Genomic DNA, 27,854 nt, shown 5'->3' with positions numbered 1-27,854 from the left:
AAAACTTGGTATAGCATATATGCGTTTAAGAAAAATAAATTACTTAAAAAAAATATTTGCCACCAAAAACTAAATATTATCTATGCAATTCTCTTGTTTTATCAATTTTTGACTATCGTTTATCACAACTCTCTTACATTAGGTAACTCTAAATCTATTCAAGAATTACAAAATACATGCATGCGTATGCAGAAATCACATTACCCCACATTTAAATAATAATTCGATTTTATCAATGTGTAATAAACGAAAATATCATATTTTTTAGCTTATATACCGAGTAATAAAAAGTGGAAATCCACCATATCTAAGGGCACTTTTTAGTGCTCGTGATCATACTCACTCTACTAGAAATAAATCTGATTTTAATATTCGATTACATAAATCAGCCAATGTCCAATAATCTTTTAGCTATTTTGCAATAGAGATGTAGAATAGTCTTCTACATGATGTAAAACAAATGTCGTCTAACCTCTACAATGACTTTTTTAAATCGTGTCTTCTGGAGAAGCAAAGGAGATAATTTAAACTTATTTATTTTAAGCAAGTTGATATATTTTTATTACATATACTATAATATATAAATAAGGATATTTGGTAATTAATGTATTGGTTAATGTGAAAATTAGTATTTTAGCTGTAGTCAGTAATAATTAGTAGTTCATTGGTTTCCAAGCAGGTTTTGCTAACGTAGATACTATTTAATTTGGGTAATTGTGTTATAGAAATATGGCTCCCTTAGAGGATGCTATAATAATACTTTTAGAGCACAACATTCTACAAATAGATCAGGACTTAACTCACACCGAGGAAATTTTAATAATAGGCGTAATTTTCGTCGCGGTGCTAATAGGGCATATATAATGCAAGATACGGAAGCACATCAAGAAACAGAAAATTTTTTAGATGTAAATACATCCGAAAATCCGTTTTTTTCGTTTCTAAAAAACAGTTTATTTTAGGATCAAATGGCACAAACTTCGTTCAATTATTATACAGAGAAAAAACATTCTTATTTTTAATAGATACAGGTGCATCAATTAGCGTAATGTTTCATAATTTTATCAATCAATTAATTCTGGCAGGGTCGCCATGTAATATGTCAAGGGGATCGTCCTAAAAGGACCAATAAAACAACCATATCTTTGTGTAATGTAAAAAGCTGATCTGATTTATTAAAAGCAATTATTATATCGATTACACCATATTTCTATAACACAATTACCCAAGTTAAATAGTACCTACGCTAGCAAAACTTGCCTAGAAACCAATGAACTACTAATTATTACTGACTACAGCTAAAATACTAATTTCCACATTAACCAATATATTAACTACCAAATATCCTTATTTATATATTACAATACTTTGGTCGTTTAATTTAAATAATTTTTTACATTATTTATTATTTGTTGTTGTTAATGTTCGCCTGCCTTATGCATATCTTGCATTTCCACTAACAATTGAAATTTACATTTTATTACTTTGTTTTTGCCTGGTCCTGGGTATTGTTTTCTTTCCTTTTGCATACTTTTTCGGTTTTTCTTGCTCCCTTTCGCGCCTCTTACTTTAAGGTTGTATAAGTTTTCTTTCTAACTTACACTTATATATGTTAGAATTATATTTAATTTTATTTTATGTGTTAACCCGGTTCTAATATTTTATATTTAAAGTATACCTCCTAGTATTATAGAGTGCACGGCTACTTCACACAAGTTTGTATTCAAACGAGTTTTGTGGATCAGTTATGTAATTGCAAGGTGGTCCTTATTTGTCATATTTTTTTAAATTATTATTGTGTTGTAAATATAACTCTGTATCTTGAGAGACAAATAAAAAAGTTTTGAAGTATGTCGATTTAACCACACCTAACTGTTTGCTACACTTACCGCTATGGAGATCCCACATGGTATTTGGTTTTATCTAAAAGCATTGACTAATATTGAAGTATTGAGTGGCGGGCGCTTCCGTTTCGCTTAGTATTTTTTTTATATTTGTATGTTTAGTGTTTTATGATCATGTATATATAAAATTGTTCATGCCACTGGGTATTTTATGAGTTGAATCAACCATGTTTTATTTTGTCAGGCCCTAAATTCTTGAGAAGGCGTATTATAATACTTCCAGTTATTTTTATTTAATTTTAATATATGTACAACATCTTGTCAGGATGTATTACAACAATAAACTTGTAAACAGTAAACTTTTAAACAGTAGCAAAACGATAAATGTACTTACAGTAACTTGTGGTGTATATTTGGAACGTGTAAGAAGACAGAATGATATATATATTGCTTACGTCAGGATTCGAGATCATTGATATGAGATGATACGATACTACATACCTAAAAAGTAAAAGTAAAGTAAATTTTACCCTAGTTATTGTGATTGTTAAATAAAGTAACATACGTTTACACAAGGCCATTTCAGGTTTATAGCACCTGTACACAATACCATAAAACTATCAATAAGACTAACATCCTTCAAATTATAGACATCAGTAGACCTTGTTAAAGAGTTGTTCTCCAATCCAGGCAGAACAAAACCTGATGTCCAGCATTAGAAATTGAGTTGATGGGATAGTGTGTAGGATTAGACCATGCTTTTAATGAAAGTCTTTTGGGGTTCAAACTTAAATCTATTTTCAAACAAAATTATAGATACTTTTTAAAGAAAATCCTTAATTATAAAAAAGGTTATAATATCGACCAAATCCCTTCGACCCGAACGATTAACTAAAAACTAAAATCCCCGCCAAGCTCTCTTATTCCAATCCATATCTCGTTATTTATTATTCGTACTTCCGGGTCTCTGCAGTCTCGCTGACTCATGTTAAAGACGAACACGTGTCCAACATTCGGTCAACCTGAACTAGTTTTGCCCTCAAAACTATAGATCTTCTTCCGAAGACACGTCAGACAACCTAAGATTTAAAAAAACAAACTTCTAATACCACATAACAGTTTACTACTAATCAATTTTCCTTCTAATTAGAAGAAATATTAATTTTTATAACAACCTTGCGCTTGCGCCAACTTATTATCCTTATCCAAACAAAAACCTGGTTAGAGCCAGTATATTAATCTGTATCTAGGTACGTATACCTACGTATACCTATGCACATAATACGTTTTATCACTATGAACAAAGAATACTTATTCTCTCTTCAACTAATACATTATTATGTAAGTGGCCATATTGACCCTTTTCAAAATTAAACTGTTAATACATTGGCCCGTAATCACTATCTGACTTTTGGTTTTACAACCATGCACTTCTAATCATTAGAGCAGGTTTTTTTTATTTACTGGCACATAGCCACCTTCCCTTACATAACTTCAAATTGTATACCTTGGTCCATAACCACTATTCTTCTGACTCTTAGTCCACAATCAAATAATAATAATAATAATATTTACATAAATACTTTAATACCTAATAATTTTTATTTGATATACCATTGATCGACTCAAATCGCTTACTGGGACAATAAATTTTTTTATGTCCCGGTTGATTACACAAAAAACACAATATTTTAAACTGCGAACTAGTTGATGCTTGAACATTAGGTTTTTGATTCAAATATTTGGACGCAAACAGTTCACCTATTGCCTTAGAGTCGACATCAAAAACCGTTTGTAAGTTCTTTTTAAGATCTTGCCATCCGCGAAAAGATATATCGGAGTCTATATACCAGTCCCTTGCCCGTCCAACAAGTCTTTCTATAGCAAAACGAGATGTTGTTACATCATCCCATTTTTGGAAATATGCCCTTTGCTCAATCAACCTGACCCATTTATTTACGGATATATCTCTTTGGGATGGATCAAAACATGCAATATTTTCCCAACTTAATAATTTATCTTCGCATACCTTATTCTCGGAAGCTTGTTTTAATTTTTTTACTTCTTCACATAAATACTTCAGTTGTTCTTGTACCTCAACACCACCAACTAACTGAGGCTCTTTCGAGCTGTGATCCACTGGAATCGCTGGTGTGTACGAACGAGAACTACTGCTGTCTCTATCCATGATAATTCCGCTACACTATCACAACACTTTATTTAATCTTTAACTTCACAAAACACTGCGCGCAAATCGTTTTTCACATTTTCAAATTTTCTAATATTTCTGACACCAAATGTAGGATTAGACCATGCTTTTAATGAAAGTCTTTCGGGGTTCAAACTTAAATCTATTTTCAAACAAAATTATAGATACTTTTTAAACAAAATCCTTAATTATAAAAAAAAGGTTATAATATCGACCAAATCCCTTCGACCCGAACGATTAACTAAAAACTAAAATCCCCGCCAAGCTCTCTTATTCCAATCCTTATCTCGTTATTTATTATTGGTACTTCCGGGTCCCTGAAGCCTCGCTGACTCATGTTAAAGACGAACACGTGTCCAACAGCTGGATTCCGTGTTTACCATACTCAACAGTCTGTTGGCGGTACTTTAGGGTCTCTGCAGCCTCGCTGACTCATGTTAAAGACGAACACGTGTCCAACAAGTGCTAGCAAGCACTCCACAAAACAACACACTGATGTAATGAATAATTACAGTCTACAAAATAATCCCAGGTGCCACAACACTCTGGGTTGCACTAGTGCCACACACCTACTTACACTAGCTAGCGTTGTTTTACGTACCACGGTATCAGGTCACTACACCTAGCACGGAAGGATGCGGATGATATTTAAATATTACGTCCTTTATACTGATAATGATTTAAATAGTGAGAAAAACGTAAGATAAAACAATGCTCAGTGAAAACTCTCATCTTTGTAATTTGACAGGTTTGATAGTTCAATAAAGGCACTAACACTAGAGAAAAGTTACGGGAGAACAAGTGGGCACTACTGCGCGACTGTTTTCAAGTAAAATTACCGTCGAACTAAATTCTAAAAAGGATCATATTAGAAATATCCCTTAAAAGAATCCTGGTAAACATCTGTCATCGCCTATGTTTTTGAGAAATTGTAAATACCAACATTCCCACACATTATAACTTTCTCCGAAGTGACCTTTTTACCCGCATAAGTACTAGTAAGTGCTATTTCTGTTTATTTTGTTATCTTCGAAAAACCTCTTAAAATCATAAAACTTAAAGATTCTCACAGATCGTCCTTATCTTTACATGTCAGCCCTTAACATTTCCATCGGTTATCGTTGCCTTTTTTTATTAATTTTTGATGAGCGACAAAAACCAGATAAAATATAATAAGTTAAATAAATTCACGTCTTACAATTTATAATTTTTCTTTTTTCCCCGGGGAGGGCCGGGGTAGAATAGCCCTCCGGTATGCTCTGCCTATCGTAAGAGGCGACTAAAAGAGCAACCCCTTTGGTGGTAGATGTTGTCCACTTGCATCGCCCGGTTCAATACCATCACATAGGACTTAGGCGGCGTGAAGTGGTTCCATGGAACTCACGTTTCGCCGCCATGTCGATGTGTCCGGTTTCCAAAGGGGAAATGGAGAAGAAAAATAAATGCATGATGGCGCCCTCACGACCAAAACTTTCTGGAGGTAAACTCGCCTCCCATTCGGATCTCCGGGCGGAGGCTGGTCGGGGGGGTCCATCATACGGATCAAAAAGCCTAAAAATCAATTTCTGCAACATCAGAGGCCTAAACACCAATATTAATGCAGTACACCAACACCTGCAATCAAATAAGCCTCACATTCTGGCATTGGCAGAAACAAAGGTAAAACCTTCAACAACAAATGTTCACCTCATTTATCCTGGATACGATCTACACACCCGATTTCGACTAAACTTTGGATTGGCAGTATTTGTCAAGAACGATTTGAGTTGCCAGCGGCAGGAAACGCTTGAACCTGCGGACTTTGACGTCATGTGGTTCAAAATAATAGCCAGTGGTGCCACGAAATTTATCTGCTGTTTCTACAGACCACCAAGCGACACCCAATATAGACGGCTCTTTTTGAACCTGGTTAATTGCATTAACCATCTGCAAATTGACTACCCAAGCGCAGAAATCATCGTCATGGGTGATTTTAACGTTCACAATATCAACTGGCTGCGCTTCTGCAACAAGAACGACGATGAAGGACGAGAAGCTGAGCTATTTGCCACCATATGCGGGCTTACGCAGCTTGTGGAGGAACCTACCAGAATCCCCGATCGAGACGGCGAGTTCGCGAGTCTCCTAGATCTGGTCTTGGCTTCAGACCCTGACTCGTACACTGTATCAGTACATGCCCCCCTAGGAACATCGGACCACAAATTGATAACAGTCTCTTGCCAGTTGGAGGTTAAAACGCAGGATCCTCCGATGCCGCGGAAGATATGGTACTATAAATCAGCAGAGTGGAACCATCTTCGAGAATTGTATCGTTAATTCGCTTGGAAAGAAGTCTGCTTTAGAACCAATAACATCTCAGAATGTGCAAACCAAATTACAGAGACGATCTTGGCAGGAATAGAAGCTTATATCCCTTTTTCACACATTTCAACAAGCAATGGTTCAACCTGAATTGCAAAAAGGCAGTAAACACTAAAAACGCAGCATATCGTAAATGGCGTCAACATCCTTCCATCGAAAATCGGAGGAACTTTTTAGCCTCCAGAAATAGCTGCAAGCGAATTATTGATGAATGCAAAGAGAGTCACAACAACAGGATCAAAAACAAACTGCTAAACTGCCCAAATGGAACAAGATCTTTCTGGTCGGTATCGAAAACCGTTATTCAAGGATTTGCTAAGTCGGCCTTGCCACCCCTAACAGCAGATGATGGTTCTATCGCGGTAACAGCAAGGGAAAAAGCCAACTTACCGGGTAAACTCTTCGCGTCCAATTCTACTCTGCACTCGCAAGGCAAAACACCGCCATATTTGCCAAGGGTGAATTCATCGATGGGAGAAATTTCGTTTCCTCAACGGATTATAAATAAAATTCTTAAAAGCGTAGACACCAACAAAGCTTCTGGACCCGATGGAATTCCAGCCCTAATACTAAAACGTTGTGCAGACGAATTGACTCCTCCCTTATGTAGATTGTTCACGGTATCGTATAAGCAGGGCCAATTTCCAACAAGCTGGAAAACTGCTCGAGTGCAAGCTGTACCCAAAAAGGGTAAGAAGACGATGCCCTTCAATTACCGCCCGATTGCACTAGTAGTCAACCAACAACTGTTAAGATATCTGGAATCATCTGGACTAATCAGCGATCATCAATACGGCTTCCGAATGCTTAGATCCACCGGCGATCTTCTGGCTTACGTCACACACTTGTGGACGGAGGCCATGGAGAAGCACGGCGAGTCCCGCTCAGTCGCTCTTGACATTTCCAAGGCATTTGACAGAGTGTGGCATAAGGGACTACTAACCAAGCTCTCCTCAATCGGCATACAAAACTCATTATTGAATTGGATCAAAAGTTTTCTTGAACAACGAACAATCCAAGTAGCCGTCGATGGATACCTCTCCGACAAATTTAACATTAACGCTGGAGTCCCTCAAGGGTGCATTCTATCCCCCACCCTTTTCTTGATATATATCAATGATTTGCTAGGAACCACTGTCAATCCAATCTACAGCTTTGCGGACGATAGCACACTTATTTCCACATTTAAGTCCGCCAAACCAACGACAGCCGCAACTTCTCAGAATCTTAGACAGCAACAAGTAGCTTCAACAAACAACTATATTAGAGCAATCTTGGAGTGGGGTGGTATCAATCGGGTCAATTTTAACGCTAAAAAAACGCAGGCTGCAGTATTTACGATGAAGACTAACCTCGGTGGCCCGGAGCTGGTTATGGCAGGGAAAACATTGTCAATGGAATCATCTTTACATCTTCTAGGAGTCGAGGTCACCATCAGTCTGTCCTGGCATGACCACGTTGCGGAGGTCACCAGGGCGGCTTCCAAAAAACTCGAAGTGCTTTTCAAAACGAAAAAACTGTATACACCCGAACAGCTGCTGACTCTTTATAAGGCTCAAATACGCCCTTCCCTCGAGTATTGCTCGCATGTCTGGAGCTCTGCACCCAAGCATAGTTTAAACCTGCTGGATTCTATACAGAAGAGAGCTATTCGTCTTATCAACAAACCGGAACTGACAAAGAGTCTGGATAGTCTGGAGCACAGGAGAAAGGTGGCTGATCTCTGTTTATTCTACCGTTATTATCACGGTAAGTACTTCTCTGAGCTGGCAGACCTGATTCTACCCAGGGCTGTTCCGGCAAGAAGAACGCGTCTAGCAGTTGCGGCTTATCAAAATCGAGTCCACCTGCCTACCCCAAGGACGTCGCTGTATCGGGACTCATTCATCTGGAGAACATCTTCTTTGTGGAACGGGCTTCTATCTCACATATTTCCCGACGCATACAACCTACAGCGATTCAAGATAAATGCCCACAAATATCTTCGCGCAAGCACGACTCCAAGAGTGACATAGGACTTATCTCTTGTGCTTGTGTTTACTATAAAAAAAAAAAAAAAAAAAAATAGGTTTTCCTTACCGTTTCTCCGTAGTCTGAAACTGGATTGTTAGACAATACATGGTCTATGTACTGGTATCATCTATTTTAGTACAATTATTAATTTTACTCCTAAAGCTTAGACCAGAAAATATGCTTAGGTATTGACATTTATGCAATAATAGATTTGTATCGCTATTTCCGTTACCAGTTTTTGTATTCAGGCATTATAAAACCATTTAAGATTTTTAATGAAATTATACTGTCTTAAGTCGTATCGTATATCTGAAGCAGGCGAAATTGGTTATTTGTGCAAGTAATACTTTGGCCTAAACTTTCTTAATATTAGCACAAGAGAAATGCAGAAGAACTTATGTAAGCATTCTTTTCTAAGGTTTCATTATAAAAACCATAAATGGGCAGTGGTGCCATGTTCTAAGAGCGGTTGTTAATATTCGATATTTATGCTAAAAAGTAATATGGTAAGTTTAAATGTTGGAATTTTTGGCAACCTATCGATTCTCAGCTCTTATGAAAGACGAATAATGATATAGAGTGTGATATAATGATGTAGAGTGTAGTATTTTCTGATAAAATATGAATATAAAAAATTATTAAATAACCAAAACAAACGTTTAAATAGAAAGAGAGGATCAGATATTTCGTAAGACTTTCATTATCATTCGGCTGTACCTTTGATAAATAAATCGCAAAATAGAATAATGGTAGAAGCAACTATATTAGAAAAGATACTAAAAACAATATTTATATTAGGAAGAGAGAAACAAAATAATGTACCTTTTAAGCCCCAGCCACTACAACTTTATAATGTTAAATGAAAGCTCTTTAGAAATGTTTTTGCAACTTCTTAAGAAAAAGAAGATCCAATAAGAAAATCTAGAAGCTTGCCCAGCCAACAGTAAAAAAAGATAACTTTTAAAAATTTAAGGCAGTGAGAGTTTTTTTTTAATCCATTCCGAATCCACAGAAGTTTAGTTTCAATATATTATTACTTGAGGGATGTAAGCTTTCATGTACTATCGATTATTGTCAAAGGCTCTTTTTACCAAATTCATGTATCATTAATTATTTAGAGTGTAAATAATCCTTGTAGCCAACGAAATAGTATGGGGAAAGTAAATTTCAATTATTAGTGAAAATTCGAGATATGCATAAGGCAGGCGAACATTAAAAACAACATAAATAAATAATGTAAAAAATAATTTAAATTATGAGGAGCTTTTTTAAACGACTAAAGTATATGCAATACAAATATATCAACATGCTTACAATAAATAAGTTTAAATTATCCTACTCGTATTATAAATGAGCCTACTCGTATTGCTGCTATGGCACAAACCCTCATTGATGTTATCGATTTTAATAAACCCTCAAATGTTACAAGTACAGCAGTACTTAACACTGATCTAATTCGTGACCATTAAGCTATATTCTGTAGTATCGAGATTGCGGCACGGAGTAGGGAGATAAAAACGAAACTCTATCGAAATTTTAAGCATTTTAATAAAAATGATTTTTATAAGGACCTGAATGAAATTGTGTGGGATAATGTGTACTATATCAATAATCTATACGAAAAAATTCACTATCTTACTAGTAATATTTGCTCATTATTTGATAGACATGCACCCTTTACGACGTCGAAAATTTCTAAGCCTTATACCCCGTGGATAACTGCAAATGTGCAGCTTTTTATAAAAGAAAAAAATAACGCATTGTTAAGTTTTAAAAAATCTAAAAATTTGACGGATTGGGCATATTATAGACAGATGCGTAATCTTGTGGTGGGAATGATTAGGCGAGAAAAAAGAAATTATCTGCAATTTCATCAGAACATCAGAGATAGTAAACAATTATGGAGAGCTATTAATAATCTAAGTCTAAAAAATGTCTCTAATCGTTCTATGCCTTTAAATCTCCGAGATCCAAACAAAATTAATGACTATTTTGTTTCAATTTATAGCCCGTTAGGTAGTTGCCCCGAAGAAGTTGCTAATCTTCAGAACAAACAGTTTAAGCATGATCTAAATTTTTCATTTCGATTAGCCAAAGTTGAGGAAATTTCTAAAATAGTCTTAAGCCTAAAATCAAATGCACACGGTTGTGATTCAATATCAGCGTTAATGTTGCAACACTGTATTCCAAAGCTATCTCCACATATTACGCATATTATAAACTGTTGCCTAGAAGCTGGGTATTTCCCAGGTATGTGGAAAATTTCTCTCTTAACACCTTTGGCTAAAATTAATAATCCAACTAATTGCAGCGACCTTAGATCAATTTCAATTATCCCGGTCATCGCTAAAGTTTCGAAAAGTTTATACAGCCGCAAATTTATGACTTTCTCACCTCCAATATTATTATTCCGCATAGGCAATCTGGGTTTAGAAAACAACATAGCACGACATCTGTCTTACTAAACGTTACCCAAGAGATAATTTCTGCAATAGATAAAGGTGACTCCACAGCACTTATAATGCTTGATTTTTCCAAAGCATTTGACACCTTAGATCATCATTTGCTTTTGGAAAAATTGGCTTATTATGGCTTTGATAATGCTTCCAAATGTTTTTTAAATCCTACTTATCCAACAGAAGGCAAATGGTGTTCTTGGAAGATCAGACTTTTTCAAATATATAACATCTGGAGTACCTCGGGGATCTGTATTGGGACCTCTTTTATTTCTGATGTATGTTTCTGATTTGTTTAAAGTTGTAAAATACTGCCAGATCCAGGGGTTCGCGGATGATATGCAAATTTATCATTCTTTTAAAGCTGAGTCTGTATTAGAGGCATCAAATAAAATAAACGACGATCTTTCTAGAATTTCCTTCTTTTCCTTTCAAAATAATTTAAAACTCAATCCTTCAAAGTGTTGTATTATGTGCTTTACTTCTAAGAACAAAAAAAAGATTTACATTGGACGGTTTTTGTGGGAGGTAATCAGCTAAGTATGGTTAAATGTGCAAAAAATCTTGGATTGCTTTTGGATGATGAATTGCGCTTTAAGTTACACATTTCTAATGTTACTAAAAAGTCATATTATTCTTTAAAGCCATTGTATGTAAACAGAAATATAATTAATTTTAAGGTAAGGAAAAAACTGCGTGAGTCTTTAGTATTACCTATTATGAATTACTGCAATATTGTTTATTTTCCATGTTTAGACAAAATCACTGCGTACCGTTTCCAAAAGCTGCAAAATCAATGCTGCAGATTTATTTATGGACTGACAAAGTATGATAGAGTCTCTGCAAGGCTATGTGAACTTAGTTGGCTGCGCGTGGAAAATCTATTCTCTTTGCAATTGGCGGTTTTTGCGCATAGACTGCTAGCGTCGTCTACTCCTCCCTACCTCCGCAAAAAACTTACTTTTCGAAAAAATTTACATGAAGCAAATCTGAGATTTATAAATAAGTTGTCAATTCCTAGATATCGAACAGCCTTCTTTCGTCGTAGTTTTCTGTATAATGCTGTGGCAATTTACAATGACCTTGTTCCGAATCCTATAAAAGAAATGTCAGTAGCGGGTTTCAAGAAAAAACTAAAGCTGCATTTTTTTAACAAAACAGAATAGCTAAATTGTCAGTGGGTATTTCTTAATTTATAATTTTTTGATTTTTATGGACCAATGGGTGTATATCTGTTTATTTTTATATTAATATAAGTGTTACCATTACAAATGTATTTTTTTTTCTTTCTGTTATGCTATCTAAAATAATTTTGCTTACATTTTTTAAATAGGTTAAGTAGATTAGCCTTTGGCTAGACTTCGCCTATGTACACTATTGAAAAGTACAAATAAAGCCATTATTTATTTATTTATTTATCTCCTTTGCTCCACCAGAAGACACGAATAAAGTCGTTGTAGAGGTTAGGCGACATTTGTTTTACGTCATGTGGAAGACTATTCCACATCTGTATTGCAAAATAGCTAAAAGATATGATGGATTTCCACTTTTTATTACTCGGTATATAAACAAAAAAATATATTTGCTTTTATTAAACATTGATAAAATCGAATTAACTACCTAATGACTACCTAATGTAAGAGAGTTGTTATAAACGATATCTTCATAGTCGAACATTGATAAAACAAGAGAATTGCATAGATAATATTTAGTTTTTGGTGGCAAATATTTTTTTAAGTAGTTCATTTTTCTTAAACGCATATATGCTATACCAAGTTTTTGTTTAACGTGAGTTTGAAACAAGACGGCATTATCAAAAAATATTCCTAAAATCTTCGCTTCAGTAACTACTGGCAGACAGGTATCATTTATTTGAATATTAATAGTGTCAGATAATTCTGTTACTTGATTTTTATTGTTACCAAAAAGAATAATAGATGATTTTTATGCTGATTAATCATGTTAATCTCCTCCTGGTTTATATATAGTTGTCGTATAAGGACTATAAGATTTCAAATTGATAAAATATTACTTTAGTAATCAAACTACATCACCCCAGAATTCTAACCCTAAAATCACAGTATCATATTAAATGAAAACTCATTCCGTTAAAGCTAGGCTAAGACACTATTTAGATTTAAAACACCGCGTTCACCTAATATTTTCCTTTCATTAGCCTAAACTTTCTTTATGTTAGTTTACCCCAATATAATTAAAAGGTTTCACTGCGAGAGATGCGATCTCTATATTTACTTTAACGAGCTGCGAAGATAAAATTAAATGTTGTTTTGTAAAATTATTTATTCTTTTTTTAGGTTTAAAATGGATACCCTTTATGCTGCCAGGCTTCATGGCTTAATTCTGGCAAACAGAACTGGAATGCCACCCTCGATAACAGAGGAGAGCGTCATATCATTGCTTATAGTTTTAGGAAGTAGCTTGTCTCTGGTAGCTTTGGTTTTTGCTTTTATTACATATAGGTAAGTTTAATACCATAGTTTTTTAATTTCTATTTAACTCTAGTTTTATAAACATAGTTTTTGGCATGTAATGATGAAATCTTTCTATATTCTAGAATTTAATTACCACCAATGTTTGTTCGTCCTTAAAAAACTTTTTTTGATATTATGACGTTTCGATCTTAATTAAGTCATCCTCAGGACATCTATTGTTGTCTGCATTATTAAATGATACAGAAAAAATAAATAAATATAGATATCTCTCATGTTATGATTTTATAAATAATGTTCGAACAATACGTGCAATGTGTTTGCTTTCACTTTTTTCATTTAATGTATTTAACTGATATACGGAGACTAAAAATAGATTAGACTGGCAATTTGAAGTAAACAAATTACGTCCAATTATTGTTCTGTCAGTTATTTTTTATTGTGCATCACAACGGATTTCCGTCCATCATGCCCGAGTCAGCAGTCATATACCTATAATACAAATTGTCCACACCCTGCCGGACGGATTCCGTTGTTTTTTCACCACGTTAAACCCAAAAGATACAAGGTGACAGTTTAAAAACTTATTAGGTTTAAAAACTTAATATTATAGGGCAGGGTAGATGGCGCTTTGTAGTAAATAGACGCGTGCTAGACAGTTCCAAGAAATTTAAGCTTTTTCATAATATTTAAAGTGTAAGTTTTGTGTGCGCAAGCCAATTCGCGCAGAATTGCGCAATTCTGCGCGGAAATTTCAGATGCGCCAAGCCAGGAGGATGAACGCTTCAGCCTACTTGAGGCCCAGATTGACAAATTCCAAAGGGGGATCAATGCATCTCTGCAAAGTCTAAATTTGGACATTAACAATCTAAAAGTCAACGCAGAATGACAAGAAAATAAGCTGCGCAATATGCAGCTTAAATACAATGCGGAATGCCTTATAATTCACGGGATGCAAAAACGTAACAAATATCTCGAATCGGATGTACAAATATTTAGTGAACGGCTAAAAATTGACCTAAATAAAAACGACATATCTCACTGCGAGCGTATGGGTAAAAAAAACACCTGCAGTTTTGTTCTGGGTTCAAAAAACAAAATTAAAAAAAAAATTATTTCAACTATCTGCAATTACAGTTACAAAAATGACTGCTAAAATTTAATTGTTCCTTTATTTATAAGTTTAAAGTGATTATGTGGCATAAACTAACCTAAGCAAAATATAACAATGTAATTATTATATTCAGAGGGTTTAACTCCTCCCCTGTAAAATGAAAGCATATCCTGAAGGGTATGATTTTAAATTGAATTACTAAATTAAAATGTTAATATAAAAATTTATTAGGAATTCAATCAACTAAATAAAATTCAATAAAAATAGTAAATAAACTTATCCTAAAATGTAATAAACACATAAGCGAATAGTATAAAACAATAATTAAGATAATAATAAAAATAAATCAAACTTTAAAAGACACTTTGATTTTGAGCACTTGCATTTGATTGTTTCGGTTTACCCACTTTCATATAACACTTTTTGAAAAGTAAATACAAAAGTCCAAAAATTGCACATACGTAGATCAAAATTGTCCAAAAACCCGTTCTGTTGAGGTACACAGGGGATGCCATTTCTTGAGTAGCTTTCGTCCAGTTGAGGGATGAAAGACCAACTTTTTGGTAAGTTAGATCTGAAGTTTCATAGGCCTCGAATCATAGCCGATCGATAATTCTAGCCTGGACACTTATCCCCGCTTCCATCGATACCTCACAACAGAAGCCGAAATCATGCGAGGCGACGACTGCATCGCGATGGCAAAAATTCCGCGCTGTGGCACATATTTTGCGTTGATTCGAAATAATATTTTACTGCAGTTATTATTGTAGTTTATAGTAAGATTACGCATTTAAAATTTTAAACTACCAAACTATTTTGATACTCACTTTGAATTTTAAAAAGAATAAAAATTCGGTATTTAAATTAGGTGGGTAAATTAACAATTTTATTTTTAACTTACATTTTACAATCTTAATTTTATTTAGAATAATGCCTTCCTCTTGCTGCATTTCTGGGTGCAAAAGCAATTATGAAGATACCGAGAGAGTTACCATTTTTCATTTTCCCAATGACCCGGATCAAAAGAAAAGATGGTTAGAATGCATAGAATGCATGATAGGAATCAAATATTTAAACAATGTATTGTTCATATGTCAAATATTCTTTTAAATAATTACTGTAAAAGTAAAAATTCAACTTTTCAATCTAGTCAGGTAATTTTGTTTTCGGCATTAACATTTTTACGAAAAAGTAATACAGCAATGCAAAAACTTGCCCATAGCAACCAATATAACCCACAAAAGTGTCAAGAATAGGTTATTGAAAATTTGTTTTTTTTTTCAATAATCTTCCAAACCACATAAGATATATATATATATACACACAACCAAACTTATATGGAATCACCCAGTAATTTCGCAAAATGGAATTTATTTAAAAAAATAGTCATTGAGGATTAAAGGGCACTTTTTCAAAACCAAGTTTATTAAAAAAATAATAAAACTGATTAAAATTTTCACAATAATAGAACAAAAAACAAAAAGTTTAGATTTCTATAAAAATGATTTTTCTAAATATGACAATTTAACAAGAAAGTTAATTTAAAATTAAATGTTAATAATCAGTATTGTCACCTCTAGCATCGATGCAAGCACGAATTCGACGAGGCATGCTATTTATCAAATTGTCAATGTCTTCTTGGGGAACATTTGTCCATTCCTCTAAAACCGCTTGAATAAGTTGCTCAGTGTTACCAGGAGCATTCTGGCGAGCTCTAATCTTTTTTTTTATCTTATCCCATAAGTGCTTATAGGATTAAGATCCGGTGAGCAAGAAGGCCACTCTAAAACGGCAATACCTTCCGTTTCTAAGAAACATTTTGCAACTCTGCTGGTATGTGGAGGGGCATTATCTTGCATAAATAAAAAAAAATTGCCAAAACCACCTCGCCAGAGCCTAACTACAGGTTGCAATACCAAATCTACATACCTTTGACCTGTTAGTGTTTGTCGAATTGAAATTAAAGGAGTTCTTTCACCAATCATAATTCCACCCCAAAACATTACAGTACCTCCTTTATATTTCGGGATAGGTTTGGCAGCACGAAGTCTAGCTTGTCTCCCTCTACCTCTTAAAATGCGAATCCGCCGGTCATCGGATCGTAGTCCTATTCTGGTTTCATCCGAACATAAGACATTTTTCCAATTTTCAATATCCCAATTTTCATGCTCCAAACACCAATTTAAACGGTCAATTTTATGTTGCCTTGAAAGTTCTGGAACCCTTAACTGTCTTCTGCTAAATAATTCCCGAGCGCGAAGTCTTCTTCTAATAGTTTCGACAGAAACACTCACACCCGTAGCTTGTAAAAGTTGCCTTTGAAGCTCTGGATGAGATGATCCTGCCCTTCAGTAGTTGCTCTTTCACGACTTCTCCTTGGTCTGTTTTTTAAGGTTCCCAATTCCAGAAATCTTGAATATGTTTTTGAAACAACACCTTGTGTAACCCCCACCGTTCTAGCTATCTGCCTTTGTGACATACCTTGTTCTGCCAGAGCAATAATTCTTCCCCTCTGAACTTCCGATAGCCCAATGTATGGCATTCTTGTTTAGTTTTCAAAAATAAATAAATTATAAATTTGATGCGACTTGCAAGTGATATCTATTATTAATCTGCCTGTCCTTGAGAGTAAATACTTGTACTTTTTTATTGCTTGCAACAAAAAATATCTTACTAAAATATTTCGTATTTATAGAAGGTGATTCCATATAAGTTTGGTTGTGTGTATATTTTTGTATGGCATATTCTTTTATAAGTAAATAATGTGCAACTTTGGGGTAAATTATCCATTTTCGTATTTTGAGGGTAGACGAATTTGAAACACCGTTTATGTATATTTTTCCAATAAAATAAATAATAAAAAATATTTAAAACATTTATCATATACCTAAAAATACGTAATAATAAAAAAAATATATTATCTTGTAAAATGTAAAATATTAGGTCCCGCAGTATCCACTTAGTCGTTCCACTGTACGGCGTGCGCCACCAAATCTCGGCTTCAATTTTGACGCCACGAAACCAGTGTCACGGCTAGAACTATCGATCGGCTACGCTCGAATACCATAGAGTTGACTAGAACTATACATTCTTGCGGGACTTCCAATAGGTAGGAACCCTTAAATAGCTTGCCACATTTGGTTTTGGCAACGATGTTAGTAGAGGTAGTTATTGCCCATTTACCATCAACGATCGGCGTAGCGTGTACGTCATGCAGATGAACTGAAAAGGGTCGGCAAGTGGTGGCAGTTGACCTTAGGGTGAGTAGCTACACTGCACATGGAGGGTGGTCCTCTATAATTCGAACATGGGTGTCTTTACATAGATAGTGGTTCGATTGGATTTCCAGGCATTTTTCGTCTTTGTAGAAGTACCGTTCATCACTTAGTGACAGATATTGTTTATAAGGTAGATTAACAAGAAAGGATTGATTATTAGGTACTGGTAATGCAACTAGGTTGTAATACTGGAAAATATTTTTATAGTGATATAATAAGAATAATATATATAATTAGTTAATAAATATACAGGGTGATTTTTATAAGAAGGTCATGCTTTTGGGGGATGATAGGGGACGTTCAAATATAACTTTTGATAGAAGACACTATGGGTCGGAAATGCCTCAGAAGCAAAATACAGGGGGTTAAAGTTTTTTAAAAAATTAAGAAACTAATTTTTGGTTTTTTGACTGTTTAAGATACCGGTGTTAAATTTTCTCAATAAAGCCAACTCAGTCGCGCGAGCCAATACAGCATTTCCTTTGGATTCACCAAGGGTTAAATGCATATCTGCCAATTCATTCCACGTAAATCGCTCCATAACATTCAAAATAAAGCAACGGCAGAACAACTACCTTATTTAAATTAATCAGGAAGATGACGTTATAACAAAGTTTTGATTCGTATGTCAAAAATATCCTAGCAACCGTCAAAGCTATTAGTTATTTTGTTATCATGTCCCTCTTTGCAATTTGCGTGGCATTGAGTTAGCGGATATGCACACTCGGCGAATCCGATGAGTTCGTGCAAGACCAAATACCGAAATTAAAGATAGGGGTGAAGTTATTCAGAAAATTCACGACAATTTAACATTACGCTGCAGGCTCTGTATCCAACAAAATGGCGGCCACTTTGAGCACCTTTTAAATTAATTATTAATTATTATTATTTATTATTTAGTATTTTTTAACGTTATCCAATAATTTTTTTTTCCTTAGTTTTTATTAAAGTAATTTATTTTTAAATTCTGATAAAATGGTGCTTTTTGGGAAAAAGATGGGGATACCTTTTTTTCTCTTAAATAAACCAAGAACTCTTAAAATTTTTGATTAACAGTGGCGTACTATTTTTTTATTAAAAAATTACTCTAATGCCTATCTGATCTACGCCACTGGTTGAAACTAAAACATTTACTTTTTACATTTAAAGCATCTTTATTAGGTAGCTTTATTGAGAAAATTTGACACCGATATCTTAAACAGTCAAAAAACTAAAAATTAATTTCTTAATTTTTTTAAAAACTTTAACCCCCAGTTAAAGTTTAACAGGTTAAAAAACCTGTATTTTGCTTCTGAGGCATTTCCGACCCATAGTGTCTTATATCAAAAGTTATATTTGAACGTCCCCTATCATCCCCCAAAAGCATGACCTTCTTATAAAAATCACCCTGTATATAAATAATATATAATTAGTGGTAGTTCAAAAATAAAAGTTATTTGGAAATCCTTTACAAAACTTTTAACTTCTCTTAACTTTTCTAAGGTCAATAAGTTTTCAGAATTCGCCATACTGGTAATCGGTCATTGTTGTGTAGATGTTCATTTGTTTCTTTTATTCTTTTCAATAGTTCATCCGGATCTATTATTAAATTATGTAAAATGTTAACTTTTGAGAATGTCAAAGCTACTTCGATTTTATCTAAAACATTAATAATCGATTGATATGTTGATGTTATTTGGGTTGTTATGGTAAAGATTCTTAAATATTCATGTAGTTTAAGAATATGAAGATCATTTCTTTTGATAGACTCTTCTATTTGAAAAATTCTTGCCTTTAATACTTGTTCGTTATGAGTGATATTTGAAATCATATCTTTAAACTTATTTATTGCTTTATCCAACAAAGAGATTCGATTAAGAGCATCTGGAGCATGGGATTTCATATAAATTCGGGCAAAAGTTTATGGGTTTTGGTATCGGCTTGAAAGGGTTATGTGATTTACAGTTTTATACATGGAATTTGGGGTTTGATAGTAATGCAATTTATTTTTTTTTGGCTTTTGGGGTTTGATTATTTTTAGGAATGTATTTACCTACCCTATCCTGTCAGCACACCTCTGTGGAGTTAGTCGTATTATGTTTCCTTAGTCCCTATTCATGTACCTGGTGTTGGGAACTTTCTGACCTTTGATTTGCTTGTCAAGAGTTTCTATGAGGCTGGTATATGTCTGGGGTATGGAGGGACTTCTAGAGGGTGCTGTTGTACCACAGATTGCGCTATGAGTGAAGTAAATAAGACCTTTTAGATGGTGATCCGTTAGTGTAGGAAAACTTACAAATACTTTCTTCTATAACGGAATCATGTTGGGCAAGGTATTCTTATTGATTTGAAATTGGCCTCCCCAGTTTTGCTTGCTATATTTCCCTTCAATTCTTCAAGTTAAGTTTTAGTAAATAAACGTGCCTTGACATCTGGTTTCGAACCCTACTAGCCGATTGACAGTGACTGTGATTGACAGTAATGACTATTGACACACTTGTTGTTGTGGAGGTTTGGCAGTGTTGCTGTTTCCCATTAAAGTTTGGTTTCCATTTGGCGGATGACGGAGCGTCATAAATCAGACAGAGCGACGTAAGAGGAAAATTGGAATTTCGTAGCCCCGTTGGGAAAATTTTGTTAGTTTTCCATATTTTAGTATCCGAGCAGTATCATTTTGCTGTGGTATTGCGGAATTTCTATTTTGATAGAGTGAGGCTCCACATAGTTTGCACCAAGAGGCAGGGTCAGATCGTGTCGAAGAGAGAGAGTGACAAGTTCATTGCTAGTGTCACCTGTAACTGTCTGGTGAGTTGTCAGTTCCTTGTCCAGCCTGTAGCCATCCCATTATCAGAAAGAACAGTCGACATTTTGTGGTTTTAAGGAAAAATGTAAGTTTATCTTGCCGGTAATTCGGTTGAATGGAAAAATATTCCTCCCAAGTTTTGGGGTTTAATTTGATGAACGTCTAGTGGGAAGTTGTAGCCGAGAGGATTTCGGATTGACCTGATATTTTTGGATTTGGTCGGCTGCTCCCACACCATTTATGGGGTTTTGAAATTTTCTAACCACAAAATGAGACTCTAGGCCTCGCTCACCACCTTAGGTATGTAGCAACATGTTGGTAATTGCCATAGAATTGATTGTGTGTTTATTTTACTGATTTTTTTTGTCCTCTATTTTAGAGGCCTCTCCTTTTTCTCATTCTCTCCTCTATTCTCTGGTCTCTTCCTATTCTTTGGTTTCTTCTGGTCATCCCAACACTATTGGCAACCGGCTGAAGTGAGCCTCAACACAGCCTGGACTGAGCATTGTACTGTGGCTCTGCGATTTTGGATTGGAACTTGCCTGAAATCGACTTGCCCATGTGGTCGTTACCCTGGTTGTAGCTGACTGGTTCTAGAGCTGTCGAGTTAAGCTACCTTAGCCAAATTACACAAGAGATTAGAGGACACGCAAGTTTTTGCACATTTTATTTTATCTTTTTCTTATTGAACGGTTTGATTTAGGGTTGGGGGTTGATTTATTAATTTGAATTTTATGGGTTTATTTTCTTTTATGTAAAACAAAAACGTTAAGAGGTTCTTGCTAAATCTATTAATATTAACCTAAGGGTTTTCATTTGAGTCGAGCATCGACATAATTGATTTTGACACTGAGCCTGGATCACCTTGTAAGGGATCGGCTATTTGCTACAAATAACCTATTTAGTCATAATGTTGGTTGTTGGTTAACAGGTTGTATTGTTGTTGTAAACATACCATTAATAGGCTTTTAAATTCGAACCTTACTATTTAAAAGTTTTATTTAGATTAATGTGACTTGACTAGAGATTGTAAAAGGTATTTTAGGGCCAGTGAGGTATTGTGAATTAGGCTCCAAACATATACTTCTTGTAAACAACACGTGATCACGTTTTAGATTTTCCCCTTGAACAGTAGTTCAGTGCGGATTTGTTTTTTTTTTCTTTCCTCGCCTTAAGCATACCTCAAGTAACTCTTAATTCTTTTATCATTTTTTTTATTTACTTAAAATTACTACAGTATTACATTTTGAATAATTATCTATATTTAAATATCTCAGTGGAATTTAATTTTTTTATATAAATGGAAGTGACTATGTAAATTCTTGGGTGATTATATCAATCTGGTGGACCTATGGATTGTTATTTGAGATTTTCCCAAATTATTTTCAGCTTTTAGGATCTAGGTACAAGCATAAATATAGGTCGTCATTTTCTTGATTAAGGGGGGTTATATTACCATCATAATATATCAGGGTTTGGTGTAAAATATTTAAATCAAGTGGCGCTCTTGTTAAAATTTGTCCCACTACCTTCTCCACTGTCTAAAAGCTGGCGGCCACCAAATCTCTGAATCTTTTAAAACAAAATTTGCTTGTCTGGACTTAGTAATTTTTTTTTGTGGTTGGATAGTAGGTATGACTCACACGGGTTGGAAATAAATTGGTTTGAACCGAGTTACGCGCTACATACTTTTAATTTGTTTTGGTTAGCCTTTAATGTTTGAATATTTTGATTAATTATTTTAGCATCTTCTTAATCTAAGTTTCCTGTTATACTTTTTATAAAAGATCCTAATGGATTAAAAATACCTCGTTTTTGTCTTTGATGAAAAGCGTATGGAAATATTTGATTTACCAAAGTAAAAATACGTTTTTCCATACTGTACATTGGATTTAAAGAATTAAAATATTCTTGGTGGAAATCATTATTGCTAGTTAATTGGGATGAAAGTGTTTTAATATAGTTTTTTATGCAATTAAACTCGTCAATTATTAGTTGTAAGTCTATGGTCTGAATAAATGACCAGTGGTCTGTCACTAGTTGTGTTGTGCCTAATTTGAAGGTCAATAGTCCGGGGTTATTATTTAGGTTGTGGAACTTGACGCTGTTCCCGTAGACGTAGAGGGTCCAGGTCCATCTGTAATTACAGAGACTATTTTAGTCTCATTTAGATGAACTACTTCTTTCTTTTTATTTTTTGGGTGTTCAATTTCTATTTTGCTATTTTCTAAAACCTGTGTGATTTTAAAAGGTCCTAAATAACGGTTTTTAATTTTCCCAGATCTTTTATCGATCTTTTTATATACAGTAGCACCTATTTGAGGTTTAATTATGTTTTTCGATTGATTAACTTTATCGATTATTTTCTGTTTTAACGCGGTTGATTCGTTCGCGATTTTGTCATATAATAATTGGGTTTTATTTTTATGACTATGTACATATTCAGTATATACATGTGATGCTACTAAATTTATTGGGTCTCTACTATCTGTATAACCATGTACTAGTTCAAAGGGGCTGAAATGAGTACTTGAATGAATTGTGCTATTATAAGCAATTATAGCATAAGGCATTAAAATTGAAACGTCACTATTCGGGTCCGTTTGTCTTAATAAGCGTATATGTTCTATAAGAGTCGAATGTAAACGTTCTACTGGGGAATTAGACTCATGATGGTTAGGGGTTATAAAATGTATTTGGATGTTATGGGCTTTTAATAATTCTTTTACAACTACGTTTTTAAATTCTGAATCATTGTCAGAAATAATAAGTTTAGGTACACCTATAAACGAAAAGAATTTTACAAGTTGCTCACTACGTGATAACGCATTTCCATGATAAGGCAATGCTTGAGCAAATTTCGAAAATTTGTTAATAAATGTTAAAAACTTTGTGTTTCCTAGCATAAAGGTGTCAATATGTATGATCTCAAATGGCTTGCTCGGGGTTTCTGTTAAAACAAGGGGTTAATCAGGGGGTTTTCTATTATACTTTGCTCTTTGGCAATGTACACATTGATTAATATAGTCTTTTACTTCCCTTTTCATTGATTTCCAATAATAATTAGCTTTAAGGAATTTAATGGTTTCATCTATACCTCGGTGGTTAGTTTTACCTTCGTGCCTATATTTAATCATGAGAATTCTTTCATCTTTTTCTACATTGTTTACAAGTTAAAAAAAAAAAATCATGCCAAACCATTTCTGTCGGAATGTTCAAAAAAGCCCTCTGGTGGCGACATGTGAAACTAACAAAACTTTTTTTAAAGAACATAATTGGGTTAAGGTCGACTAAGCCATTTCTAAAATAGAGGGTGTTCTTTACGGAAACCTTTAAATACCTCCTTCCCCACTTTATTTTAGATAGAGATACAGCAAAAACTATCAAACAAAAAAGATTGTCCTCTGAATTAAGAAAGGGACTAACAGAAAACGAACGACGGTATTGCCAAGCGTTTACAAAAATAACTGTCGACCAGACAACCAGACATATCGCCCCTCTTGAAAGCCTCCAGGCTTTAAAAATCATAAATAGGCAGGACAGCAATCTTCGTAACTGGACGCTTATACTCGCCAGCAGCAGTCCTCACTAATACTGTTCGGACAATAGCATCTCCTCCAGGAAATATTTGTACCACTCGGCCAGTTCGCCATTTTAATGGTGGTAATCCATCCTCCATGATGAGCACAAGAACGCCTAGTTTCAGGAGCTGCGGGTAATTCTGCTTCCATTTCGTACGTATCTGGAGTTCTGCAATGCATTCCTTGACCCAACGAGACCAAAAATGTTGCACCATTTGTTGCCTATGTTGGTATTTTGATAGTCTGTTCTCTGCTACTCCCAGTAGATCAACTTGTGGGCACGTCGTCAATGGTTCACCAATAAGAAAGTGCGCAGGAGTGAGAGGATTTGGATCATTCGGATTATCAGAAAGAGGATATAAGGGTCTGGAGTTTAAACAGGCTTCTATTTGAGTAATTATTGTAGAAAAATCTTTAAAAGTTAATGATAAACTACCAACTACACGCTTAAGATGAAACTTTACCGATTTAACGCTGGACTCCCAAAGCCCACCAAAGTGTGGAGCGCGAGGCGGTATAAAATTCCATTGTATACCTTGATTTGCTAATTTATCCGAAATAGTAGAAGAGTGTTCTTTGAGAAACGCATTTAATTCATTTAATGCACCCACAAATGTTGTCCCTTGATCAGAATAAATTTGTATGCACTTGCCTCTTCGTGACATGAATCTGTACAAAGCGGCTAAGAAACATTAGCTAGTAAGATCACTTACTAGCTCTAGGTAAATAGCCTTGGTAGCAAAACACACAAACAATGCTATGTATGCCTTGTTAGTTCTAAAATTACGTCCTTTGCGATCCCTAAGGCAGAAGGGCCCTGCGTAGTCAACACCGGATACAGAAAAGGGTCTAGAGGGTGTAATTCGTGTCTTGGGTAAATTACCCATAAGGTACTTTGTCGATTTTGCAACAAAGCGAAAACAAGTTAAACAGTCATGGTAAACCTTTTTAATTAAGTTCCTGCCATTGATTGGCCAGAAGCTTTCACGAAGTGATGCCAATGTAAGTTGTGGACCAGCATGAAGTAGCTTAATATGTTCAGAATGTGCGATCAAAAGTGAAAGTCTATGTTTAGGGGGTAAAACTATAGGGTGTTTCTTTTGATATTCATAATCAGATTGTTGCAACGACCCCCAACTCGAATAAGATTAAGAGTGTGGTCAAAGAAGGGATTCAAGGTAAGGAGTTTGGATTTATTAGAGACCTTATTATTATTCTTCAGTGCTTTAAATTCTTCAGAAAATGTTGAAGCTTGTACCAAGCTGACAAGTGTATTCAAAGAATTCTCAATTTCCAGAGTTGAAAGCTCTCTATTAAAAAAGTCAGATTTAGATTTTAATTTAAGGATGTTTTTAAAGCGTAGCACAAAGGCAAAAGTACGAACCAGTTTAGTTAGATTAGAAAATTTGTCAATTAAAGTAAGTAAGTTATTATTGGTATGTTTTTCGATGGACACATGAAAAGAAGTGACATTTCGTAATTCAGGAGTATCAATGTTTGATAAATCTACTATGTCGGTTGGCCACTTATCTTCAGTCAGCCAAGAAGGTCCATGAAACCATAAAGTCGAATTTAACAAGCTTAAAGGTGGAATTCCTCTAGTAAGTAGATCAGCTGGATTGTCTGCGGTTCTAATATATCTCCATTCATCAATATTAGTTATGGATTGAATTTGAGCTATTTGATTAGCAATAAATGTCTTTAGACGATGAGGAGATGATCTAATCCAGGCAAGTACTATTGTAGAGTCACACCAGTAGTGCTTAGAGTCCAAAGTAGAGGGTATTGAAGCTAACACAGTTTTAGCTAGTTCTGCTAAGAGTAATGCTGCACAAAGCTCGAGCCTAGGAATAGTCAATTCTTTAAGTGGAGAGACTCTAGTTTTTGCACAGAGTAGTTTAGACGAAAAATTGCCTAACGAATCCTTTGAACAAAGGTACACGCAGGCACCATAACCTGGCTCCGCAGCATCAGAGAAGCCATGTAATTGCAGCTCAATAGGATTACCGCAAAGAGTTAGTCTTGGTATTTTAACATTATTCAATTCCACAAGTTGTGTCCTGTAAGATGACCAGATTGTGAAAAGATCCATTGGAATCGATTCATCCCATGATATTTTAAGCTTCCACAGCTGGTGCAAGATGATTTTTTCCGAGATTGTGACAGGAGAAAGTAGACCAAGAGGGTCAAAAATCTGGGAAATTGATGATAAAATTGTACGTTTTGTTACGCGAGTGCTAGATTCAATAGGACCTATTTTATATTCTAGCGTGTCAGAAATGTGATTCCATAAAAGGCCCAAGGTTTTAGAAGGAATATCTGTATCAAAAGAAATCGAATGTATTGAGGAATCAGAAGTTAAGGTTGGCTCATTTGAAGCCCATTTTCTAAGTGGAAATCCATACTTCATAAGAAGATCATGGATGTCTTCTTTAATTTGTCTAAGTTCATCGACTGTTTGTGCGCCGGTTAAAAGGTCATCAACGTAAAAATCACGCTGTATTATGTTAGAAATCTTTGGACAGTCTTTAGCATGTATTTTACCTACTTCCTGCAAAGATCTAGTAGCCAGAAATGCAGCAGAGGCTGTACCGTATGTAACGGTGGACAAATCGTAAGTTAAAATCGGCTCATTAATATTAGCACGCCAAAGAATTCTCTGAAGTTTACGATATTCAGGGGCTACATAGACCTGTCGATACATTTTTTCAATGTCACCACTGAGAACTACAGGATGTATACGATATCGTAAGAGAATTGAAAAAAGACTGTTTTGGACATTAGGTCCGACCATAAGTAAATCGTAAAGAAAAACCTGAGTCAGATTTACAGGAAGCATCGAAAACGACCCGTAGTTTAGTTGTAGTGGAGCTTAATTTAAGCACACAGTGGTGCGGTAAAAAATATCCAGAAGTATCATTTTGATTCTTAGATAGGGTCATGTGACCGAGTTTTTCATATTCTGTTATAAAATCTTGATAAGTACGTTTTAAATCAGGGCTTTTATTCAGTTTCCCTTCAAGATTTAAAAAACGACTTGTAGCTGTCAACTTCGAGTCCCCAAGACGATCAATGGAGTCCTTAAGAGGAAGATGTACTACAAATTTACCATCAGGGGCTCTAGAAGTGTGCTGAGAGAAATGTTCCTCGCATAAGGTTTCCTCTGGTGATAAGTATTTAGTTTTAGGAAATTCCTCTACCTCCCAAAATTTAGTTAGCTGATTGTCAATTGAAGTTGTAAAAAAGCACTGTGTCTTTGAGCAAAGGCTTGAACTAAGATTAGTTTGTAAAGGACCAGAAATAATCCATCCAAAATGTGTCTTTTGCAAAATTGGAAGTTCTCGACCCAATTTTATTTGACCAATACGGATCAGTTCCCAGAAAATGTCTGCTCCGAGCAGTAAGTCAATAGGTTTTGCAGAGCTGAAATCGGGGTCAGCCAATGCAATATTTTTGGGAATATGCAATAAATTGGAGTCAAAGGATATAGCTGGAATATTTCCAGTTATAGATTTAAGTACAAGACACGATATGTTCGCCTCAAAGTTAGAAAAATTGGATTGGACTTTAGCAAAAACTCTAGAATTTATGGTTTCAATTTTCTGACTGATACCAGTGATAGAATGTTTAATATTTTCAATAGGAAGTTGTAACAAGTTGCAAAGTCTTTCTGAAATGAAATTGGATTGGCTTCCACTGTCTAGGAGTACTCTACACAAGTGTGACTTATCTGTAGTGTCAAAAACTTTGATGATAGCAGTGGATA

At 34.8% G+C, this 27,854-nt stretch overlaps 1 protein-coding gene across 1 annotated transcript in view; it reads left to right on the top strand.

Moving 5' to 3' along the window:
- Positions 1 to 27,854, top strand: part of LOC126743632 (adhesion G protein-coupled receptor E4-like) — a 747,227-nt gene that overhangs the window by 26,958 nt on the left and 692,415 nt on the right. The window contains exon 2 of the mRNA XM_050450819.1: positions 13,199 to 13,363. Coding sequence (XP_050306776.1) covers positions 13,206 to 13,363 — 158 coding nt within the window. The 5' untranslated portion in view covers positions 13,199 to 13,205. The remainder of the gene's footprint in view (positions 1 to 13,198; positions 13,364 to 27,854) is intronic.

This window comes from Anthonomus grandis, chromosome 13 (genome assembly GCF_022605725.1).
Source record: "Anthonomus grandis grandis chromosome 13, icAntGran1.3, whole genome shotgun sequence".
Taxonomy (NCBI): domain Eukaryota; kingdom Metazoa; phylum Arthropoda; class Insecta; order Coleoptera; family Curculionidae; genus Anthonomus; species Anthonomus grandis.
Note: the sequence above shows the minus strand (reverse complement) of the source record. Positions and strands in the feature narration are given on the sequence as shown.